General features: G+C 41.3%; 3 protein-coding genes across 4 annotated transcripts; 2 read left to right on the forward strand and 1 right to left on the reverse strand.

The window, feature by feature from the left end:
* Positions 1-6,568: 6,568 nt before the first annotated feature.
* LOC137870762 (hepatic sodium/bile acid cotransporter-like) lies at positions 6,569-12,341 on the forward strand. Its single transcript, XM_068708206.1, has 7 exons — positions 6,569-6,808; positions 6,909-6,995; positions 7,659-7,771; positions 9,211-9,412; positions 9,810-9,988; positions 10,084-10,283; positions 12,165-12,341. Exons 1-7 carry the CDS (start codon positions 6,590-6,592, stop codon positions 12,224-12,226), a joined length of 1,062 nt encoding a protein of 353 aa, XP_068564307.1. The 5' UTR covers positions 6,569-6,589; the 3' UTR covers positions 12,227-12,341.
* Positions 12,342-12,411: 70 nt separating this feature from the next.
* On the reverse strand, positions 12,412-15,991 carry LOC137870910 (serine/arginine-rich splicing factor 5-like). Of its 2 annotated transcripts, XM_068708403.1 has the most exons (5): positions 15,937-15,991; positions 15,105-15,600; positions 14,519-14,592; positions 14,309-14,416; positions 12,412-13,994 (listed from the first exon to the last, which is right to left on the reverse strand). In XM_068708403.1, exons 2-5 carry the CDS (start codon positions 15,183-15,185, stop codon positions 13,670-13,672), a joined length of 588 nt encoding a protein of 195 aa, XP_068564504.1. In that variant the 5' UTR covers positions 15,186-15,600; positions 15,937-15,991; the 3' UTR covers positions 12,412-13,669. The 2 variants fall into 2 exon arrangements, with proteins under 2 accessions (XP_068564504.1, XP_068564505.1); XM_068708404.1 differs by lacking the exon at positions 15,105-15,600 and having other exon boundaries at positions 15,937-15,974.
* A 2,240-nt stretch (positions 15,992-18,231) lies between these two features.
* LOC137870763 (hepatic sodium/bile acid cotransporter-like) lies at positions 18,232-23,993 on the forward strand. The gene is made up of 7 exons (XM_068708207.1): positions 18,232-18,471; positions 18,572-18,658; positions 19,322-19,434; positions 20,863-21,064; positions 21,462-21,640; positions 21,736-21,935; positions 23,817-23,993. Exons 1-7 carry the CDS (start codon positions 18,253-18,255, stop codon positions 23,876-23,878), a joined length of 1,062 nt encoding a protein of 353 aa, XP_068564308.1. The 5' UTR covers positions 18,232-18,252; the 3' UTR covers positions 23,879-23,993.
* The last annotated feature ends 3 nt before the right edge of the window (positions 23,994-23,996 follow it).

Consider the following 23,996-nt stretch of genomic DNA (forward strand, 5'->3'; position numbering starts at 1 on the left):
CAACAGTTAGGAAGCCCAAAGATATTAAACTTAAAGCAATGTCCACTCTAACATTTGAGAATAAACCTGTGAATTGTTTTTTAGCGAAATCGCAATTTGAAAAAAAGACTTGACGGTGTCTTAACAAGCTGTAGCAAGTGGAAGTTTAAGATGGCTGCCTCTGAAGCTATTCAATATTTTCCCCAAATAATTCAGCTCTATTTCTATACCTGCAGATTGTAAAGCTCCTTACACAAGGCATGCAGAGATGGAGGCAACTGGCTGAGTCTGAGTGACACAAACAGCCATCAGGACATACATATTTTATAGCTTCTGTAATCAAATCAAATGATACTAAGTGAGCTGAAATCAGGTTAGAGTTCCTCAAGTAGCTCTGAGATGACGCAAAAGCAACCACGATCACCGACAGACGAAAAAAAACTAAAATATGTCTATCTTAATATCGCTAATGTATATTCTAAAATGTAATCCTATTGATCCCTGAATGCTTTTCTGCACTCTAATTCTGGTAATCTGACTGGTGGTAAGTCGTCGTGTTGTGCAGCCTGTGTGCATCAGTGTAGTCGTGCAGCAGGGTGGTGGTGGGGTTTTTTTTCCTCTCGCGCGCTGGTATGCGATGCAGCTATACGTCATTCATTTAGGCTGCCAGCCCTTTAGTGGCCTGTAGAGAGAAGATGGCTCTAATCACTGGCTGCAACACAGGAAAACATCCCGCAGCACCTCCTTCCTGACACGAAGGCTCATCCGAGATGCAGGCGCGGCTACACGCAACAAGCACCCCCTCTTCTACACCTTTTTATTCCCCCCACTGCATCATCATCACCCTCATCGTGAATGCGGCACGGATGCAAAACGGCCTCTCTCTTTACGGAGATGACCTAGATGTGTAATTTGCATTAAAAAAAAAAAAAAAAACTGATCACGAGCGGAACCCCCCCCTCCCCCGTGGTGTGAGGTGAAGCGTCGCGGGGAAAACGACTCGGAGAGACTAACCGACTGCCACCGCTCGTAGAGAGCTTTGTATTATACCAGAAAAATAATAAACATGCAACAATAAAGGCTTTGTAGCGGGATAAAGCTTTGGTCTAAATATAGACGTCGTGTCACCGTCTCCCTATGGCCGCGGACAGGCAGGATGGGGGACACCCTGCAATGCACTACCGAGGAACAATCGCTACACGTAATTATATAAATGCACTATAGTTCAATACCACAGAAAATTACGTGCACGAATATTAATCAAAAACGTAAATGTAGTTGTAAGAAGTACGTTTGAGCGACATCAATCTCCACAGAATAACCTCATCGGTCGATTAAATACCGAAAAAAAATTAGCAGAATGTGATGGATATATCAACTTTACAACAACAGTGAAACATTTCTCAAGATTGGAAGAAAAAAAATCCCCCAGCATTACGCACCACACAGTGATATCTCGGTGAGTCTTCCTGCAAAGAAACAGAACAAAAAGTACAATTGTAGCCAAATTTGTCCAGCAAATCTCACTGCCTCGCTGAAGTCACTAGAAAGTTAAATTTAGCAGGTTTATAACGCTCTGAAGCAAGAAAGGCTAGTGTTGCGTTTCAGTTAACAAGAAGCCCGATAAAAACACACACTTATGAAGACAGAGGAGCTAGCAGGCTTACTGGGAGCTAACGCTAGCTGAGCTAGTTCAGCTACATCGCCAGCTAGCAACATAACATCCGTAAAAAGCTAGAAGTGGCCATACTCACGTCACTATCGACTTCGATATCATCGTTATCACTCATTCTTCGATAAAACGGGCTAGTTTAAAGGGACGCGTGGCTAAAAAAACAACATGAATCAGTTTAGCACCGACCGGCGCTCTAACAGACAGACTGCTAAACGCTCACGTTCTGTTTGGACAGAACCGAGGTGGACTCCACGTGACTACACTCCACACACACAGGTACCACTGCGCAGCGCGGATGCGCAACATCCCAGGGGTGCTTGGGAAATGTAGTTTCTCAGGCAGTTTTTCCGACTATCATTTAAAAAATATGACGTTTCTTAGTGATTTTTACAATAGATTAATCTGAAAAGAGAGATTCATTAAGCGATGCGTGGTTTTAACATTAGTACGTTATTTAATATTGTCAGAAGAGAAAGCGATGTTTATTCGTAAACTACACTATCCAAGAGTCATTTAGCTTGCATGCGACGTCACAGCGTCTTTTTGGGAATTGTAGTTAGAGTCATATTTGTATGCCGGAGACGCTAAATAAGGCCATGGCTGAGACACGTGGATTTTAAGAACGCACTCAAGCATCACACACACACACACACACACACACACACACACACACGCACGCACGCACGCACGCACGCGCACGCACACGCACACGCACACGCACACACACACACACACACATTCATGTCCAGATACAATAGCCTGCAAATATGCACTAATCATGTGTTTTCTTTCTCTTACCACCTATAATTCAGGTCTATTTACTGATATTTATTTTTTTATTCACATTTTTCTTTCTTTTTCAATCACAGTCCAAATCCATAGAGCTGTACTGCTACAATAACATTTGTTGTTCAAAAACAATTAGTCAATTAATTGATAAACTCAGCAACAGAAAACCAATTTGCAAATATTTTGAGAATTGATCAATTATTTAAGAATTTTTTTTTTTAGTCAATGTTTCATTGACCAAACAATTAATGAAGAAAATGATCACATACTAGGATTCTTGCCCTAAAAATCTGACATTTAGGCTTGTGATGCAGAACTTTTACACAACACAAGCCTTTAAGATGATTCTATTTCCATGTAATGGTGAAGAAAAAAAAAATTCTTATTTAGTCCAGGGACTGGTCTCAGGGCACATTGCGAATAATCTGCTCTGGTGCTTCCCTTTTCATAAAATTGTGCTGTAGATAAGGAGCTTACACTGTGGATTATTTTGCCCTGAAACAGTGGATCAGTAAATGTGTAGTAAAAAAAAAGAAGAAAAAAAAAGCTAGGAGCAGCCTCATCTATTCCCCCCAGCAGGTCAAGAGGCCACAGCAGCTGCAGGCGACACCCTGCCCTCCATGCAGACACATAGCTTTAGACCTGCACTGACCTTGATCCTTCCATCTCTTCTTCCATCTTCTAGGACCCCCCCCCCCCCTGTCTTACCTCTATATCTAGTCCCCCCCTGCCAATTTTTCACCCCATCTACCATTTCATAGACTGCATGTCCTGCAGCAGCAGAGCCAAACGGGGTCACCCAGAAACGTGGTCTGGAGCAGTATAGTCTATGTAAAGGACGAAAACACAATAAGGCCAGGCTTTTAATAATGCATCCGCTGCAGTGAAGCCTCTCCATCTCCACATGATGACAGCGAGAAAGCATCTAGCTGTATTTGTGCTCTACAAATCACATTTGGAATTACCTCTAGGGATGGGTAATGTAACAGAAATAATATGGTAATGAGGCAAAGCAAAACAGAGACCAAGATTTTTCATGTTGACCTCCTTGCTGCACCCTTAATGCTATTCCCCCCCCCAAGGCCTGAGCTGAGTTATGAAGTGTTTTAGCACCATTTCAGTCAATAATATTCAAGCTGCAGGGAGTTTAGGCAATGATTAGCTGTGGCCAGAGAAAAAGTAGTAAAAATCCAGGTATGTTAAGCACTGGGTTGTAATTATATAGCGATGCTGATCAGTCCAGGTAAGAGCCTCCCTCCCCTCCCCCGATGACCATTAAAATGGCCCCCTTTTGTCCCCTCCATCATATTTCAGACTACACTATAAGGGCCCCAGTATGCAGTCACCATTCGAGATTTGTCTTTGTTCTTGCCATTGTTGTCAGGGCATGACGTATGAAAGGGAGGGAAGGGGGTGCGGGGGGGGGGGGGGGGGGGGGGGGGGGGTGCACTGGCAGACATATCATCAGATTAAGGGTATGGAATACTTTCTCTCTGCTCATAGAGTGCCTTGGGTGAGCATATAATCTAGTTTCAAATGAAGTTCTGTCAATTACAACACATGCAGTCCAGGCAAACAAATTCACAACAATTCAATAAAAATATCCGTTTTGTGTCTCGCTTGCATAGAAATACAAACCGACACGACTACCATCATTTTATCCTGTATGACCGAAGGCTTTGATGAGGTGTAAACTACAATACTTCATCTATATATTCACAGTAAAACAATAAATTCTCAGGAAATAAAAGGAGAGTTTTGAAAAGGACTTCTGCTACATTATTTCAAATACTTGTGTGTAAGTTAATAAACCTGTTTTCATATTGATATCTGCATGATCTTTGTAGGAAATGGCTGTTGGGATGTGGTGATGAACTTGACATAGATGCCATTTTGTATGTATGGGAGATCTTAATGAATTGAATTGGATCTCTTGGGGTTTGGTGTTTCTACATTTGAAAGAAGTACGCATGCTTCAAGAACACTACTGTTTATGTGTTAGAACCAGTTTTACCACTTTACTCAAACTATTCTTTATCCCATTGTTGCATTGAAGGATGACAAGCGCTGGGTTTATTTGTCTCTGGGGTAGAGACTTATTTACACATTCAACTCTGTAACTCTCTATGACTCAAAAAACAAACAAATGCATTTTGTGATAAGCTAAACAATATATTGAATTTATACATATTTTTTAAAACAATACGTTTCTTTGGTCTTGGCACATTGTGTCCTACAACACAAGTCACCTTTGATCTGCTCAAAGCAGATATATTTGTCAAGTTTTACGTTCTTTTTCCAACCCAATTCAGTTGTTTCAGATCTGAGGAGCGAATGCTGAAAACCTCTCTCATGTAATGCTCAAGCTGCAGAAATCAACAGTTGCACTAGATGGCACCTCTGTACAACCAGTAGCCTCCATGTGTCATCTGTGACCAACAGAAAAGAGAGAGCAAACACCTGCTGAGTAGATTCTGTTCCAGAGAGAGCAGTAGAGAAGAGTAGAGGAACATCTGGCCCAACAGGTAACAACACAATATATGAAATATAGCTGCGACAAATCTGTCACTTTTACACTTCCAGCAGGGATAAGTGTTTGTTTGTATGGTGAATCCTCTCAGGAGGCCTTTTCTTTTATTTTCTTCAAAGTGATCTCCAAGAATAGGTGTGCAATTCTCACCTTCGGAACAGCCGAGAAGTCAGTGTGCAGTTGAGTGACACATTTATGAAGCTGTGGGGTCTTATCTTTTCATATGTGTGTGTGTGTGTGTTTTTTTAATGGGTGCAAAATAGATGAGAAAAATACTGCGAGGGCAATTTGCCTGCACACAGCATGAGAACATGCCAGTCGGGAGGATGTGGTTGGTTCACTTGGCATCCAAGCACAAACGACGGGGAGGAAGAAAGCAAACGCCAGATTTAAGTGACTTGCTGCAGAAATATGTGTTTTTGGTAAAAATATAAAACAAGCATATTGTAAAAGTAAATTGAGAAGTGTTTGCGTCTCTTATTCTGTTTGAAATGACACATACATATCTGGAAATCGTGATCACTTTAACTAAAATTCTACAGCAGGACGCACATTTTATATATTTTAAATTAATTAAGATTACTGTTAAAATCATGTAACCTATTATTGAAACATGCTTCAGGGGTTATTTCCAGATTTCTTCAATACTTTTAATATTGTTAGCCTCAGTTTGTTTTATTATTTTCCTGCTTTGCATTCCTCAGGGTAACAATAACTTGATTACAACACATCTGTATATAAACTTTGAATAAATGGTTTATAACGCACTAAAATGTAGTTGTAAGCATTTATTAATTATAAGTGAAAAGGTAATGAAATATATTTCTAATAAGGTGAAGATCACACATATCGATCAAGTCTCTTTAATACATGTAGGGTACTGGATTTGTCTTAACTTTCTTGATATTTAATCAAAATATGAACACATTTGGAAATACAGAGTCTTAGCCATCAGTGAAAAAACACGACTTCTTTTATAGCTGGAGCTTATATGTTTCAGACTGTACGGCTAAACTACATTTACTGTCTGGTAAAAGATTCTCAAGATCATACAATGTGTACTTTGAACTGAAAGAGCACACGGAGAACTATGCAGAGTTATTTATTAAATCAACCAAAGTATCTGACTTCAGGATCTCAATGTTTCAGTAGAGGACAGAGTGCATGTTGCTTTGTCTTTTTATCTAAATGACCACGATGGTTGTAAGATTAAAAAGAATAGTTTAAGAGATTTGGCAGCACTTTCTATGACATCTATATCTATAATGCATTGTAATATCACGTGTTATAATCTGCTTATAGCACAGTATAATAGTTATAAGCACTCACTCGCGTCGTAGGTATGTTTGTAATGCATTGTAGACATGGGCACCATAGAAAGTGCGACTGAAAATGAACTTTTGTATAAGTTCCTTTTCAAACTGTAGCTTTTGTTTGGTGACTGATTTGGCGGGCTCTTTTTTTATAAATGTGTTACAAAGCATGATTTTAATGGTGAAAGTGAAAACTATGAAGAAATGTAAAAGTCACTGTGGCCACCCGATCGGTTACGTCTCTGTGTAACTTTGTGTCCAACACATTGTGCTTTAAGGTTACATCTCACAAGCTGCTCCGACATGGAAAACTCCCTGGACGACACGTGGGATCTCTTCTCTGAACCAGATTCGTGGGAAAATCAAAGCTTCTTGTTCAACATGACGGCTGCCAACAAAAGCTCAGTTTTCAAGGCCACCATGTCGCCGGTGATGAATAAAACCATCAACATACTCATGCTAATCGTCGTTTTCGTCACGATGGTTTCCCTCGGATGCACCATGGAGTTGTCCAAGTTGAAGGTGGCTTCATAGATGTCCGTCTGTGTTTCTATGATTTATAGACAGGCTTCACCATCATGTTGAGATGTCTGTACTAAAGCATCCTTTTCCTTCTTTCCAGCGTCACATAGTGAAACCTAAAGGGGTGACGATAGCAGTGCTGGCACAGTATGGGGTCATGCCTCTAATAGCATTTTGCCTGGTTAAGGTTGGTGTTCCTACACAAAGCATGTATTTACTTTTATTTGTGTTTTACAATACAGGAAGTGTGTGAGGCCTCCTGCAGTCTAAATGAGTGGACCTTATTATACTGATTTAATGAATATTAATGCCGTTAAATCTATTTGTTCTGATCTATTTTCTCACGTTAAATGGCAAATGGTTATTATGTGTATTCACCTAGTTAGTTTTAATCATTTTTAATTATCATTTTGATCATAAATTGTCTGTCCAGCCTCTCAATGTAGATTTGCCCTCTCTCTGTTTTATTATCTCATGTCATCATAAATTTAACATGTTTAGGTTTGCTGGTCAAACAAAACAAAATATCACTATGGGCACCGGAAAATTGGGATGGAATTTATCTGGACATTTTTTAGACCAAATGATTAGTTGATGAATTGAGAACATATGGATAGAGTAACAAACAAAGAAAATATTTGACGATGACGTATTAGTCCAGGTTACTTGATATTATAAGTTTTTCTAACACCCTGCACATCTCTTGCATTGCTCCACATATTTTATTTCCATAATCAACATCAGATCAGCCCGGGCATCACTATCACACATTGTTTTCAGTAACGGACACTTGCAACACAGTCAGACATCCGACCACTGTATGACTTCATGATATCGTTTCACTCCGTAGGCGTTCCAGCAGACTGGCATCACGGCTGTGGTGGTTCTGATCTGTGGCTGCTGTCCTGGAGGAGTCCTCTCCAACATCTTGGCCCTGGCTCTGCAGGGAGACATGAACCTCAGGTACACGCCAACAACCTGTTTTGGTGTAGCATAATTGTTCTGACCAAAAGAAATATGCTCCAAAAAATATAAACTGAGGCGACGTCGGTGGCTCCTGAACCTTGTGTGGACTCAGTAGTACATCAAGTAGATTAAGTAAAAGCACTACCGCAGTGTAAAAATACTCAATCCAATGATATCACATCACTGGATTATAAGTATTGATGCATCAATGCGTAAGCATGTGGCAGCTGGTGGTGGGGTTAAACACCGACAACAACCTGTGTCCATGTGCTGGTGCCTGGTTTCATGAAGCTGCAGCAGCAAATCCTGTGATTTAATAACTAGAAGCACGTTGAATGACCTGCAAGACATCACCAGTCTGATCACAAAACTGTGACATTATCACAATAAGGTGATGGCAAACTCCTTTACTGTCAACCGCTGGGCTATTCACCCCGTCAGACACCTTATTTATTGAGGACAGTGCGTTTTGTTCAGGAAAGACCAATCAAAATCAACATATTGTTCCAGGGTATTTCTCAACAGGCTTCTTTTTTTTTTTCTTTTTACAGTGTTCATTAGTGTATGAAGGGGACTGCGGCATGTTGTTAAGCGGCTACAGGACAATAAACATTGTAAACCTTGCAAAAGCCTCACATGCACACCCTGGAGGCTTCACTGTGCACAGCACCTCACACATTTGGCAACACACTGTCAGGTTTGCTGCAAAACGAGGACAAAGAATTTAAAGTACGACCTCTCATTGCTTAGCGTGCAAACACTGGCGGCGCTTACAGCCACAAACTAATAGATGTGTTGACTACCACTGGATTGATGAAGAACACTTGTATTTGTAGCAGCCATTTTTGAAACTGGATAAACTCGAAACACTGAGTCGATGTCATGGTATATGTGGCGTTCTGTACATGACCACAGACAACGTAATCTAGTGATTTGTAAGACAAAGCTTCAAAATTTGTAGAGCAAAACGAAACAAATCTCTTAAGCCTGAGTTAACCTCAGATCTTATGTCAGGAGTCTAAACAAAAACACACTGACTTGATTCATCTCCAGGTTTTAGGACTCATTCCTGCAGCACTTTATTGAACTCTACTGTACTCACTGTTAAATGGAATTACAGATGTGGGGGTTTTTTTAGGGACTTTTTTTTCATAGCTTCAAATCTGAGGTTCAAAGTTTATTCTTGACCCTGGAGTAGCTGTTCTTATCAAAAGCTCCGGATCAGCGTGTTGGTGACATTGCTTTCTCAAGTGTTGAGGGAGCATTTTAACCCACTTGGTGGGCCTGAACAAAAAGGTCACGGGTCACCAAACTAACAAGGAATCATCCTCTGGGAAGGCCACACAGATCTATACCACATTTCCTGGCAGTCTTGCTGTTTGTTTGCACAAGGTTGGGATAAAGAAAGTCCCCCCCCCCCGTGTGTTTCCCCTCAGCATTTTGATGACGTCCTGCTCCACGTTGCTGGCTTTTGGCATGATGCCTCTGCTGCTCTCCCTCTACTGTCGGGGCTTCGACCTGCAGAACGCCGTACCCTACATCGAAATCACCATCTCGCTGGTCATGATCCTCATACCCTGCGGCATCGGCATCCTCATCAACCACTACAGGCCGCAGTACACCAAGATCATCTCAAGGGTTAGTGCACACACAGGAGGGGCATAATAAAGATGGGATACATTTTCCACGATTCATTTATTGTTTTAGTCATTTATTGATCAAGAGTCTTGTGGATTTGCTGATGTTCTCACTTATGTCATCTTATGTAATCTTTGGTCAGAGGGAACTTCTGCACACTGTCTGTGACATATATCTCAAAAACATCGTAAATGTATCATTTCATTGTCATATTTTACACATTTGGAGCTTTTGTTAAATAAGCCACAGTGCTCAAGTCCATGGTACTAAAGGAACATGTCACACGATGTTTCCAAAAGCTGTGCATGTCTGTGGAGCGGTGTGTCACACGGGATTTTAAGAGAAAACAAATTAAAGGCAAATAAATCGAATGTGTCTCCTGTCCTGCTGTTCTCAGGTGGGCCTCACTTTCATGGTAATTGCTGTGTTTGGGGTCATCATCCTTTCCATCTTGGCAGTCGGAAGCTCAATCCTGACGGTGCTGTCTCCTTCCCTCATGGCCAGCAGCGCCCTCATGCCCTTCATAGGCTACTCCTTCGGATACATCATCTCCTGTCTCTTCAGACTCAACCAATCGTGAGTCATTTGGTTGAAATATATTGAGACGGGTGGTGTTCACCATATCAGAGGATAAAGAGCCTTCCTTTATGTATCCACGACTTACGAATCAGGGAGAGCAGGACCGTTTCGATGGAAACAGGCTGTCAGAACGTCCAGGTGTGCTCCACCATTCTGAAACTGGCCTTCCCCATGGAGGTGATCGGCCCTCTGTTCCTGTTCCCCTTGGTCTACGGGGTCTTCCAGCTGTTAGAGGCGGGGCTGCTCATCCTGCTGTTCAGGTGTCATCAAAGATTCACACTCAAAGGGAAAGGTGAGACTGAGAACAGGTTTTTAACGGGTTCATTTAAGGGGATAATGTGAACGCCACACAAAGTGGTTTCGGTTCATTCCAAGTTATTTCTATATTGTGGTTGCAGCATCCTCAATTTGCTGAATTCCTCTGTTTTTAAACAATGTATTTAGAATATATTTGGGTTTTGAACAGTTGGTCTGATAAATCAAGCAATTGTCACCTTGAGTTCTGAGAACCTTTCTTTTCAGACACCTTGGCACCGCTGATTTTATAGACTAAATGATTAATTGGTTGATTCAAAAAAACACCCTATGAATAGATTTCACCTGAGTGAGTAACACAGACTGATGCAGGATGAAGTCATACCGCTGTATTCATGGAGGTGGACAAAACACAGTTGGGAAAAATTGTGAAAAGAGGAATATAGTTATATAGAATAACAAATGAGGTTAGGAATACAACTGTTAATCCTCAAACCAGTGAATTAAAGCTAACAAATAGACAAATAAAATGTATTATTACTAATAAGAAGTTATAAGGGATGCACTGTCCTTAAATCACTGTATTAAGAGGCAAGGAATATATACCAGAAAAAACACACACAACAGAATTCCAAAGAAAATAGGGGAAACGATTTGTATCTAAGAAGAAGAGTCTACAGTCATGTTTAATTATCACAAAGCACAGAATCAGTTGAGGCAGATGTCATTAGTTTTGCAGGTGTTTGGTCTAAATCCAAACTATTGTACAAACAGACGTGTTGACTCATTCAAGGTGCTAGATGAAAAGGTCAGGCTGTCATATGTGACCTCGATCATTTTATCTTGCAACATGTAGCCAACATGATGCCAGAACAAACAGCTGTAGGATTTGGGCATTGTGCAGACATCCCACATTTTTGTTGCAGGAACCCGAGAGTTCATTGTAAGCTAATTAAAAGTCCATTGCTTTCTTAATAATGCTATTACATTATCATTATATCAGTGGCATGAAATGGACTTAAAAAGACAATTGTCATTTGCAATTACTTCTGGAATAATATATCTTCCAACATAAGCAGTTACTGTGACAGTGCTGACATTGCCTGAACAACATTGGGTGCCAATCCATTAAGTAGATTAAAACATCCGCCCTAAACGTCTCACACAATTTAGTTCAGTCTAGTATCTTACCAGTTACTGACATTTGTTTGATACAATTATAATTTGTATATAAACTGCCTGGCCAAAAAAAAAAGTCACCACCCAAAAAAAAGGTCACACACTCTAATATTTCGTTGGACCGCCTTCAGCTTTGATTACGGCACGCATTCGCTGTGGCATTGTTTCGATAAGCTTCTGCAATGTCACAAGATTTATTTCCATCCAATGTTGCATTAATTTCTCACCAAGATCTTGTATTGATGATGGTAGAGTCTGACCGCTGCGCAAAGCCTTCTCCAGCACATCCCAAAGATTCTCAATGGGGTTAAGGTCTGGACTCTGTGGTGGCCAATCCATGTGTGAACATGATGTCTCACGCTCCCTGAACCACTCTTTCACAATTTGAGCCCGATGAATCCTGGCATTGTCATCTTGGAATATGCCCGTGCCATCAGGGAAGAAAAAAATCCATTGATGGAATAACCTGATCATTCAGTATATTCAGGTAGTCAGCTGACCTCATTCTTTGAGCACATACTGTTGCTGAACCTAGATCTGACCAACTGCAGCAACCCCAGATCATAGCACTGCCCCCACAGGCTTGTACAGTAGGCACTAGGCATGGTGATCCAGGTGGCGACTTTTTTTTTGGCCAGGCAGTGCATTTAGAATGCAGACCTAATGCTCCTGAGTCTGTTGTATTGGCGTAAAGCTTCATTTAGTAAAAGTTTGCATTAATAATCTGCTCGTCCTACAGAGAAATACCAGCCAGCCACCACTGAGGACCAGAACAAAGAGGCCTCTGAGGGGACTGTATGATGGAGCATCTCAATATCATGTTTACTGATGTGAACACTTTGACCAAAGTGTCTCCGGCAACTCTAGAAACAAATGATGAACTGCAGGACAGCCATTTTGTGCCACGTCCTTTTTGATTGTGAGTTTTATACGTTTAACCTGAATTTGTATATTTTACAATAAAAATCACGGATGAACAAAAAAAGTAATGATTTTAGTTAAAATTGTTTTATTGTTTCAGTCCACCATAGAAACGTCCATCATATTTTTCACTGAAAATAAAATCCGTACGTACAAAAATGTTGCTTTTTTTTTTTTTTTCAAACTCTACAAGTTCATTTAAACCACAGTAACATCAGACACAGTACCTACACGCATTCTTGGAATTACATTATACACATTTGTAAAACAAAAGTCAGCAATGCTGTACACAAAACCCTAATCCAAAAAGTAAAAATGTTATTACAATGCTGAACTGCATTCTTTAAAACAACATTTTTAAGTGTTGAAATTAAAGTGTTGACCTTCTCCTCAAAGTAGTTCTACATCTCCCTTCAAAATAAAAGTGAACAGTCAGCAGCAAGATGTAAGATCCATCACATTAACTGTACAGCTGTTGAACTCTGTGCATCTGTACAGTGTTTCTTGATACTGCCAATAATACAACTCTAAATTTTGATCAAACAAAAATCACATGCAGGCATCCTCAGGTATAGATATCACACACACACGCACACACGCGCACACACACACACACACACACACACACACACACGCAAACTCACGCACACACACACGCACACACCAGCTGTCCAAGATACAGTAGGTAAGAATACAGAAAAAATGAGGCGACGGACAAAAAGAAAAGAAAAAAAAAGTGGAAATTGATTAAAAGTTCTCCAACTGACGAGCAAAAACAAGCAAACGAATCGCAAAAAAAAAGTAAAGAAAGTGGTCACACGACTTATCAAAAGCGTCGCAATACTGCCAAAAAAATACAGACTCCCTCTTCAAAGTTTTTAGTGTGTAGTTGCTAAATGTACAGACCCAATGACCGTGAAACTTGACGCTGGTTCACTCGGGACGTGTGAGGAGAACCGACGGTGCAGCAGAAGAGGACCTGCAGCCTGAATGAACCGGGTGTAAACGTATATATGGAGGACGACGGGGGACACAGACAGCATCACTGTGAAACAAATGTCTTCCGTTTACGGTAATTTCATTTTTAACGTCCTATAATTGCAATTAAATATATGAATGAATATAATTGTTCCTGTCTGACTATGTGTCATTGTTTTAAATGTGAAAAGTTTCATGGATAATTATGATAATCCAGACAGGAGAGAAAAAACAAACTTGAGAAAAGCTCTTGTCTCTGTGTTCAGGAGAGGTCATGGGAGCTCCAGGTCCTGCTGAATCAAGTTGTTTCTACTGCCGATTCCCGTTAAACTTAGAACGCAGTGTTTAGCGCTGGCTGTCGGTAGAAGGGGAGCGAGAGCGGGAGCGGGAACGAGAGCGGGAGCGGGACACGGAGGCTCTCTGGGCGGGCGGAGAGGAGGGCGGGGTGGCGGACTTGCTCGTCTTGGACGACCGTTTGGCGGCCTCCTTTGATTTGGAGGACGGGGAGGAGGCGCCGCCGACGGGGGACCTGCTGGGGGAGCGGGAGTGGGAGCGGTTGTGGGCCTTGTGGGCGGGGCTGCGGGAACGCCTGGGGGAGCGAGATGGAGAGCGACCGCGAGAGCGGGACCGCGAGCGAGAGGAGCTCTCCGACCGGGAACGACTTCTCGACCTGGGAAATAACGAGAGAAGAACGACGTTAGGATAATTAGACATTTACATAACACACAGCACTACTGGATCTCTTTCGCCAAAGTGTTTGTACAATTCATTTATATAGCATCAATGTGTACTAACGTATAAAATCTATAATCTCATTCCAGCCCAGCTCTATTAAATCTATTTATTGTAATAAAGCATGTGCTTCACACATCTCTTAGCTTAGCGGGTTCTTACTGTGAGTAAAAAAAAAAGAGACAGATGACAGATGAATGGAAAGTGGAGGCTATCGTCTGTGTGTCGTGGTGGAAAGAGAAAGCAGCTCACCTCTTCCTGGCTGCCTCAATGAGCTTGATTTTCCTGCCATTGATTTCCTTTCCAGACAGTTTGTCCATGGCGTTTTTCAGATCGCTGCCAGAAGCAAACTCAACAACTCTGTAGAAACAACACGAGACAGTATTAAGTACAGTCTTAGATAAGCTTGATATGGTACAGGAGACTAATGCTGCGATATTCATGAGGGGCTCAACGTCTTACCCTTCGTTGAGCTTGGGCCGGTGTGCGTCTGCAAAAGTCACCTCTCCAGCTTGTCTCATGAAATCTTTCAGATCCTACACATGTAAACACCAGTCAACTCATGGAGAGGCTCGGGACACAAGCACAGTCAGAGACACATAACAGGACTGATTTACCCAAAAAGAGAGATTGTTAGATTTTCTGAGAGGACTACACAGGCTACTGCAGATAAGGAGGATGAGTCCAAGAACCTCGGTGGCTGATTAATGATTCAATAATGCATGTTTTATAAAAAAGAAAATACAAAAAGATTAGTAAAGATGTTTGTTTGCCAATTTAGATAACCAATTTTCACAAGTGCTATCATTAGTGTACAGGTTTAAGTATTTGCAAATGCTTTGAGATTCTTGGACTCATCACAACTACAGAGACATAAACACCATCTGCATGAACTGAACTGCAGTGGCGCCACTTGGGCAGCCTTTGGCACCAAGAGCCCCATTTTCCCTGGCAAGGAGGGCACAGGGCTCCATGCCGGGACCGCCCCGTCTCGGGCACCCTGCCTCGGTAAAGAGAGTGAACAGGGTGGAAGAGAGGAAACTACTACCTGAGAGCGAAACCCCTTGGGGTGGGCCGCAAGGCTCTCCGAGCCCACCATAACCTCGGGATAACAGCAGATTATATCCATGGGCACCTGGGAGGAATTCACACTCTCTCTCGCTTGCGATGTGCGGGAACACCAGAGGGGGAAGGGAGGGGGGATATCGATCGACCGAAGCCCCTCAAATTAACGAACCATCGGTCAATACGGCACCACCATCGACTCTCGCTCTCTCCTCTCCTTTCTCTCTGCCAACTCTCTGTTTCCTCTCTCTCGCTCTCAGCCACACACCAGTCATCCCCCTGCCTTCGACAGGGGGCGTTGCGAGCGAGCGAAGGGGCCGACCAGCACCTCTAGTGTGGAGCGACCGCTCACATGACCAGCAGGCGTCAACTAGGAGTGGGACAGACTGGCTGACGCCAGAGGCTCAACCCAGACAGAAGGACCCAGAAGGGGTTAACTCCACCATAAGCGACCTCTTCCATATGACACAACAGTCAGGCTGGCAAATAAAGGGGTGAAGAATTGGTTAAAATTTTGAAAAAAAAAGGGGAACAAATTATGTGTTTTCTTGTAGTTACTATTTGAATCATTACATAGCTGCATGAGATGCAGATTTTTAAACAATGTAGGCCTCATCACAATAAAATAGTTTGTCTGATTAATCACATTAGCAAGTTAAGCAAATTATCAATTTGATTCCAGAGATTCTATGGTTTTTAGCAGCATTGGAATCTACATTGCATGTGTGTATTGTTGGAGGCAGACTGCTGGAGTAATAACATGTGTGGTGTTGCAGCTTGTAGAGACTTGTGTATAATAATGTTGCATTACTAACCTGCCAGCTGACTCGAGAAGACAAGTTCTCTACGATCAGGCGGTTCTCCGTGCGCGTGCGCGTGTATGTATGGGAGATCTTAATGAATTGAATTGGATCTCTTGGGGTTTGGTGTTTCTACATTTGAAAGAAGTACGCATGCTTCAAGAACACTACTGTTTATGTGTTAGAACCATTTTTACCACTTTACTCAAACTATTCTTTATCCCATTGTTGCATTGAAGGATGACAAGCGCTGGGTTTATTTGTCTCTGGGGTAGAGACTTATTTACACATTCAACTCTGTAACTCTCTATGACTCAAAAAACAAACAAATGCATTTTGTGATAAGCTAAACAATATATTGAATTTATACATATTTTTTAAAACAATACGTTTCTTTGGTCTTGGCACATTGTGTCCTACAACACAAGTCACCTTTGATCTGCTCAAAGCAGATATATTTGTCAAGTTTTACGTTCTTTTTCCAACCCAATTCAGTTGTTTCAGATCTGAGGAGCGAATGCTGAAAACCTCTCTCATGTAATGCTCAAGCTGCAGAAATCAACAGTTGCACTAGATGGCACCTCTGTACAACCAGTAGCCTCCATGTGTCATCTGTGACCAACAGAAAAGAGAGAGCAAACACCTGCTGAGTAGATTCTGTTCCAGAGAGAGCAGTAGAGAAGAGTAGAGGAACATCTGGCCCAACAGGTAACAACACAATATATGAAATATAGCTGCGACAAATCTGTCACTTTTACACTTCCAGCAGGGATAAGTGTTTGTTTGTATGGTGAATCCTCTCAGGAGGCCTTTTCTTTTATTTTCTTCAAAGTGATCTCCAAGAATAGGTGTGCAATTCTCACCTTCGGAACAGCCGAGAAGTCAGTGTGCAGTTGAGTGACACATTTATGAAGCTGTGGGGTCTTATCTTTTCATATGTGTGTGTGTGTGTGTGTGTTTTTAATGGGTGCAAAATAGATGAGAAAAATACTGCGAGGGCAATTTGCCTGCACACAGCATGAGAACATGCCAGTTGGGAGAATGTGGTTGGTTCACTTGGCATCCAAGCACAAACGACGGGGAGGAAGAAAGCAAACGCCAGATTTAAGTGACTTGCTGCAGAAATATGTGTTTTTGGTAAAAATATAAAACAAGCATATTGTAAAAGTAAATTGAGAAGTGTTTGCGTCTCTTATTCTGTTTGAAATGACACATACATATCTGGAAATCGTGATCACTTTAACTAGAATTCTACAGCAGGACGCACATTTTATATATTTTAAATTAATTAAGATTACTGTTAAAATCATGTAACCTATTATTGAAACATGCTTCAGGGGTTATTTCCAGATTTCTTCAATACTTTTAATATTGTTAGCCTCAGTTTGTTTTATTATTTTCCTGCTTTGCATTCCTCAGGGTAACAATAACTTGATTACAACACATCTGTATATAAACTTTGAATAAATGGTTTATAACGCACTAAAATGTAGTTGTAAGCATTTATTAATTATAAGTGAAAAGGTAATGAAATATATTTCTAATAAGGTGAAGATCACACATATCGATCAAGTCTCTTTAATACATGTAGGGTACTGGATTTGTCTTAACTTTCTTGATATTTAACCAAAATATGAACACATTTGGAAATACAGAGTCTTAGCCATCAGTGAAAAAACACGACTTCTTTTATAGCTGGAGCTTATATGTTTCAGACTGTACGGCTAAACTACATTTACTGTCTGGTAAAAGATTCTCAAGATCATACAATGTGTACTTTGAACTGAAAGAGCACACGGAGAACTATGCAGAGTTATTTATTAAATCAACCAAAGTATCTGACTTCAGGATCTCAATGTTTCAGTAGAGGACAGAGTGCATGTTGCTTTGTCTTTTTATCTAAATGACCACGATGGTTGTAAGATTAAAAAGAATAGTTTAAGAGATTTGGCAGCACTTTCTATGACATCTATATCTATAATGCATTGTAATATCACGTGTTATAATCTGCTTATAGCACAGTATAATAGTTATAAGCACTCACTCGCGTCGTAGGTATGTTTGTAATGCATTGTAGACATGGGCACCATAGAAAGTGCGACTGAAAATGAACTTTTGTATAAGTTCCTTTTCAAACTGTAGCTTTTGTTTGGTGACTGATTTGGCGGGCTCTTTTTTTATAAATGTGTTACAAAGCATGATTTTAATGGTGAAAGTGAAAACTATGAAGAAATGTAAAAGTCACTGTGGCCACCCGATCGGTTACGTCTCTGTGTAACTTTGTGTCCAACACATTGTGCTTTAAGGTTACATCTCACAAGCTGCTCCGACATGGAAAACTCCCTGGACGACACGTGGGATCTCTTCTCTGAACCAGATTCGTGGGAAAATCAAAGCTTCTTGTTCAACATGACGGCTGCCAACAAAAGCTCAGTTTTCAAGGCCACCATGTCGCCGGTGATGAATAAAACCATCAACATACTCATGCTAATCGTCGTTTTCGTCACGATGGTTTCCCTCGGATGCACCATGGAGTTGTCCAAGTTGAAGGTGGCTTCATAGATGTCCGTCTGTGTTTCTATGATTTATAGACAGGCTTCACCATCATGTTGAGATGTCTGTACTAAAGCATCCTTTTCCTTCTTTCCAGCGTCACATAGTGAAACCTAAAGGGGTGACGATAGCAGTGCTGGCACAGTATGGGGTCATGCCTCTAATAGCATTTTGCCTGGTTAAGGTTGGTGTTCCTACACAAAGCATGTATTTACTTTTATTTGTGTTTTACAATACAGGAAGTGTGTGAGGCCTCCTGCAGTCTAAATGAGTGGACCTTATTATACTGATTTAATGAATATTAATGCCGTTAAATCTATTTGTTCTGATCTATTTTCTCACGTTAAATGGCAAATGGTTATTATGTGTATTCACCTAGTTAGTTTTAATCATTTTTAATTATCATTTTGATCATAAATTGTCTGTCCAGCCTCTCAATGTAGATTTGCCCTCTCTCTGTTTTATTATCTCATGTCATCATAAATTTAACATGTTTAGGTTTGCTGGTCAAACAAAACAAAATATCACTATGGGCACCGGAAAATTGGGATGGAATTTATCTGGACATTTTTTAGACCAAATGATTAGTTGATGAATTGAGAACATATGGATAGAGTAACAAACAAAGAAAATATTTGACGATGACGTATTAGTCCAGGTTACTTGATATTATAAGTTTTTCTAACACCCTGCACATCTCTTGCATTGCTCCACATATTTTATTTCCATAATCAACATCAGATCAGCCCGGGCATCACTATCACACATTGTTTTCAGTAACGGACACTTGCAACACAGTCAGACATCCGACCACTGTATGACTTCATGATATCGTTTCACTCCGTAGGCGTTCCAGCAGACTGGCATCACGGCTGTGGTGGTTCTGATCTGTGGCTGCTGTCCTGGAGGAGTCCTCTCCAACATCTTGGCCCTGGCTCTGCAGGGAGACATGAACCTCAGGTACACGCCAACAACCTGTTTTGGTGTAGCATAATTGTTCTGACCAAAAGAAATATGCTCCAAAAAATATAAACTGAGGCGACGTCGGTGGCTCCTGAACCTTGTGTGGACTCAGTAGTACATCAAGTAGATTAAGTAAAAGCACTACCGCAGTGTAAAAATACTCAATCCAATGATATCACATCACTGGATTATAAGTATTGATGCATCAATGCGTAAGCATGTGGCAGCTGGTGGTGGGGTTAAACACCGACAACAACCTGTGTCCATGTGCTGGTGCCTGGTTTCATGGAGCTGCAGCAGCAAATCCTGTGATTTAATAACTAGAAGCACGTTGAATGACCTGCAAGACTGATCACAAAACTGTGACATTATCACAATAAGGTGATGGCAAACTCCTTTACTGTCAACCGCTGGGCTATTCACCCCGTCAGACACCTTATTTATTGAGGACAGTGCGTTTTGTTCAGGAAAGACCAATCAAAATCAACATATTGTTCCAGGGTATTTCTCAACAGGCTTCTTTTTTTTTTCTTTTTACAGTATTCATTAGTGTATAAAGGGGACTGCGGCATGTTGTTAAGCGGCTACAGGACAATAAACATTGTAAACCTTGCAAAAGCCTCACATGCACACCCTGGAGGCTTCACTGTGCACAGCACCTCACACATTTGGCAACACACTGTCAGGTTTGCTGCAAAACGAGGACAAAGAATTTAAAGTACGACCTCTCATTGCTTAGCGTGCAAACACTGGCGGCGCTTACAGCCACAAACTAATAGATGTGTTGACTACCACTGGATTGATGAAGAACACTTGTATTTGTAGCAGCCATTTTTGAAACTGGATAAACTCGAAACACTGAGTCGATGTCATGGTATATGTGGCGTTCTGTACATGACCACAGACAACGTAATCTAGTGATTTGTAAGACAAAGCTTCAAAATTTGTAGAGCAAAACGAAACAAATCTCTTAAGCCTGAGTTAACCTCAGATCTTATGTCAGGAGTCTAAACAAAAACACACTGACTTGATTCATCTCCAGGTTTTAGGACTCATTCCTGCAGCACTTTATTGAACTCTACTGTACTCACTGTTAAATGGAATTACAGATGTGGGGGTTTTTTTAGGGACTTTTTTTTCATAGCTTCAAATCTGAGGTTCAAAGTTTATTCTTGACCCTGGAGTAGCTGTTCTTATCAAAAGCTCCGGATCAGCGTGTTGGTGACATTGCTTTCTCAAGTGTTGAGGGAGCATTTTAACCCACTTGGTGGGCCTGAACAAAAAGGTCACGGGTCACCAAACTAACAAGGAATCATCCTCTGGGAGGGCCACACAGATCTATACCACATTTCCTGGCAGTCTTGCTGTTTGTTTGCACAAGGTTGGGATAAAGAAAGTCCCCCCCCCCCGTGTGTTTCCCCTCAGCATTTTGATGACGTCCTGCTCCACGTTGCTGGCTTTTGGCATGATGCCTCTGCTGCTCTCCCTCTACTGTCGGGGCTTCGACCTGCAGAACGCCGTACCCTACATCGAAATCACCATCTCGCTGGTCATGATCCTCATACCCTGCGGCATCGGCATCCTCATCAACCACTACAGGCCGCAGTACACCAAGATCATCTCAAGGGTTAGTGCACACACAGGAGGGGCATAATAAAGATGGGATACATTTTCCACGATTCATTTATTGTTTTAGTCATTTATTGATCAAGAGTCTTGTGGATTTGCTGATGTTCTCACTTATGTCATCTTATGTAATCTTTGGTCAGAGGGAACTTCTGCACACTGTCTGTGACATATATCTCAAAAACATCGTAAATGTATCATTTCATTGTCATATTTTACACATTTGGAGCTTTTGTTAAATAAGCCACAGTGCTCAAGTCCATGGTACTAAAGGAACATGTCACACGGTGTTTCCAAAAGCTGTGCATGTCTGTGGAGCGGTGTGTCACACGGGATTTTAAGAGAAAACAAATTAAAGGCAAATAAATCGAATGTGTCTCCTGTCCTGCTGTTCTCAGGTGGGCCTCACTTTCATGGTAATTGCTGTGTTTGGGGTCATCATCCTTTCCATCTTGGCAGTCGGAAGCTCAATCCTGACGGTGCTGTCTCCTTCCCTCATGGCCAGCAGCGCCCTCATGCCCTTCATAGGCTACTCCTTCGGATACATCATCTCCTGTCTCTTCAGACTCAACCAATCGTGAGTCATTTGGTTGAAATATATTGAGACGGGTGGTGTTCACCATATCAGAGGATAAAGAGCCTTCCTTTATGTATCCACGACTTACGAATCAGGGAGAGCAGGACCGTTTCGATGGAAACAGGCTGTCAGAACGTCCAGGTGTGCTCCACCATTCTGAAACTGGCCTTCCCCATGGAGGTGATCGGCCCTCTGTTCCTGTTCCCCTTGGTCTACGGGGTCTTCCAGCTGTTAGAGGCGGGGCTGCTCATCCTGCTGTTCAGGTGTCATCAAAGATTCACACTCAAAGGGAAAGGTGAGACTGAGAACAGGTTTTTAACGGGTTCATTTAAGGGGATAATGTGAACGCCACACAAAGTGGTTTCGGTTCATTCCAAGTTATTTCTATATTGTGGTTGCAGCATCCTCAATTTGCTGAATTCCTCTGTTTTTAAACAATGTATTTAGAATATATTTGGGTTTTGAACAGTTGGTCTGATAAATCAAGCAATTGTCACCTTGAGTTCTGAGAACCTTTCTTTTCAGACACCTTGGCACCGCTGATTTTATAGACTAAATGATTAATTGGTTGATTCAAAAAAACACCCTATGAATAGATTTCACCTGAGTGAGTAACACAGACTGATGCAGGATGAAGTCATACCGCTGTATTCATGGAGGTGGACAAAACACAGTTGGGAAAAATTGTGAAAAGAGGAATATAGTTATATAGAATAACAAATGAGGTTAGGAATACAACTGTTAATCCTCAAACCAGTGAATTAAAGCTAACAAATAGACAAATAAAATGTATTATTACTAATAAGAAGTTATAAGGGATGCACTGTCCTTAAATCACTGTATTAAGAGGCAAGGAATATATACCAGAAAAAACACACACAACAGAATTCCAAAGAAAATAGGGGAAACGATTTGTATCTAAGAAGAAGAGTCTACAGTCATGTTTAATTATCACAAAGCACAGAATCAGTTGAGGCAGATGTCATTAGTTTTGCAGGTGTTTGGTCTAAATCCAAACTATTGTACAAACAGACGTGTTGACTCATTCAAGGTGCTAGATGAAAAGGTCAGGCTGTCATATGTGACCTCGATCATTTTATCTTGCAACATGTAGCCAACATGATGCCAGAACAAACAGCTGTAGGATTTGGGCATTGTGCAGACATCCCACATTTTTGTTGCAGGAACCCGAGAGTTCATTGTAAGCTAATTAAAAGTCCATTGCTTTCTTAATAATGCTATTACATTATCATTATATCAGTGGCATGAAATGGACTTAAAAAGACAATTGTCATTTGCAATTACTTCTGGAATAATATATCTTCCAACATAAGCAGTTACTGTGACAGTGCTGACATTGCCTGAACAACATTGGGTGCCAATCCATTAAGTAGATTAAAACATCCGCCCTAAACGTCTCACACAATTTAGTTCAGTCTAGTATCTTACCAGTTACTGACATTTGTTTGATACAATTATAATTTGTATATAAACTGCCTGGCCAAAAAAAAAAGTCACCACCCAAAAAAAAGGTCACACACTCTAATATTTCGTTGGACCGCCTTCAGCTTTGATTACGGCACGCATTCGCTGTGGCATTGTTTCGATAAGCTTCTGCAATGTCACAAGATTTATTTCCATCCAATGTTGCATTAATTTCTCACCAAGATCTTGTATTGATGATGGTAGAGTCTGACCGCTGCGCAAAGCCTTCTCCAGCACATCCCAAAGATTCTCAATGGGGTTAAGGTCTGGACTCTGTGGTGGCCAATCCATGTGTGAACATGATGTCTCACGCTCCCTGAACCACTCTTTCACAATTTGAGCCCGATGAATCCTGGCATTGTCATCTTGGAATATGCCCGTGCCATCAGGGAAGAAAAAAATCCATTGATGGAATAACCTGATCATTCAGTATATTCAGGTAGTCAGCTGACCTCATTCTTTGAGCACATACTGTTGCTGAACCTAGATCTGACCAACTGCAGCAACCCCAGATCATAGCACTGCCCCCACAGGCTTGTACAGTAGGCACTAGGCATGGTGATCCAGGTGGCGACTTTTTTTTTGGCCAGGCAGTGCATTTAGAATGCAGACCTAATGCTCCTGAGTCTGTTGTATTGGCGTAAAGCTTCATTTAGTAAAAGTTTGCATTAATAATCTGCTCGTCCTACAGAGAAATACCAGCCAGCCACCACTGAGGACCAGAACAAAGAGGCCTCTGAGGGGACTGTATGATGGAGCATCTCAATATCATGTTTACTGATGTGAACACTTTGACCAAAGTGTCTCCGGCAACTCTAGAAACAAATGATGAACTGCAGGACAGCCATTTTGTGCCACGTCCTTTTTGATT

Source organism: Cebidichthys violaceus, unplaced genomic scaffold (genome assembly GCF_023349555.1).
Source record: "Cebidichthys violaceus isolate CVI_PGR_0920_01 unplaced genomic scaffold, fCebVio1.0.p SCAF_14, whole genome shotgun sequence".
NCBI classification, from domain to species: Eukaryota; Metazoa; Chordata; class Actinopteri; order Perciformes; family Stichaeidae; genus Cebidichthys; species Cebidichthys violaceus.

Excerpts from the sequence above, each read along its gene's own strand:
- LOC137870762 (XM_068708206.1), top strand. The coding sequence starts at position 6,590 with ATGGAAAACTCCCTGGACGACACGTGGGATCTCTTCTCTGAACCAGAT. Across the intron at positions 6,996-7,658 it reads TAGCATTTTGCCTGGTTAAG|GCGTTCCAGCAGACTGGCAT; the intron begins GTTGGTGTTCCT and ends TTCACTCCGTAG. Across the intron at positions 9,989-10,083 it reads CTCTTCAGACTCAACCAATC|GGAGAGCAGGACCGTTTCGA; the intron begins GTGAGTCATTTG and ends CTTACGAATCAG.
- LOC137870763 (XM_068708207.1), top strand. The coding sequence starts at position 18,253 with ATGGAAAACTCCCTGGACGACACGTGGGATCTCTTCTCTGAACCAGAT. Across the intron at positions 18,659-19,321 it reads TAGCATTTTGCCTGGTTAAG|GCGTTCCAGCAGACTGGCAT; the intron begins GTTGGTGTTCCT and ends TTCACTCCGTAG. Across the intron at positions 21,065-21,461 it reads ACACCAAGATCATCTCAAGG|GTGGGCCTCACTTTCATGGT; the intron begins GTTAGTGCACAC and ends TGCTGTTCTCAG.
- LOC137870910 (XM_068708403.1), bottom strand. The coding sequence starts at position 15,185 with ATGGATATAATCTGCTGTTATCCCGAGGTTATGGTGGGCTCGGAGAGC. Across the intron at positions 14,593-15,104 it reads CCAAGGGGTTTCGCTCTCAG|GATCTGAAAGATTTCATGAG; the intron begins GTAGTAGTTTCC and ends TTACATGTGTAG. Across the intron at positions 13,995-14,308 it reads ATTGAGGCAGCCAGGAAGAG|GTCGAGAAGTCGTTCCCGGT; the intron begins GTGAGCTGCTTT and ends GTTATTTCCCAG.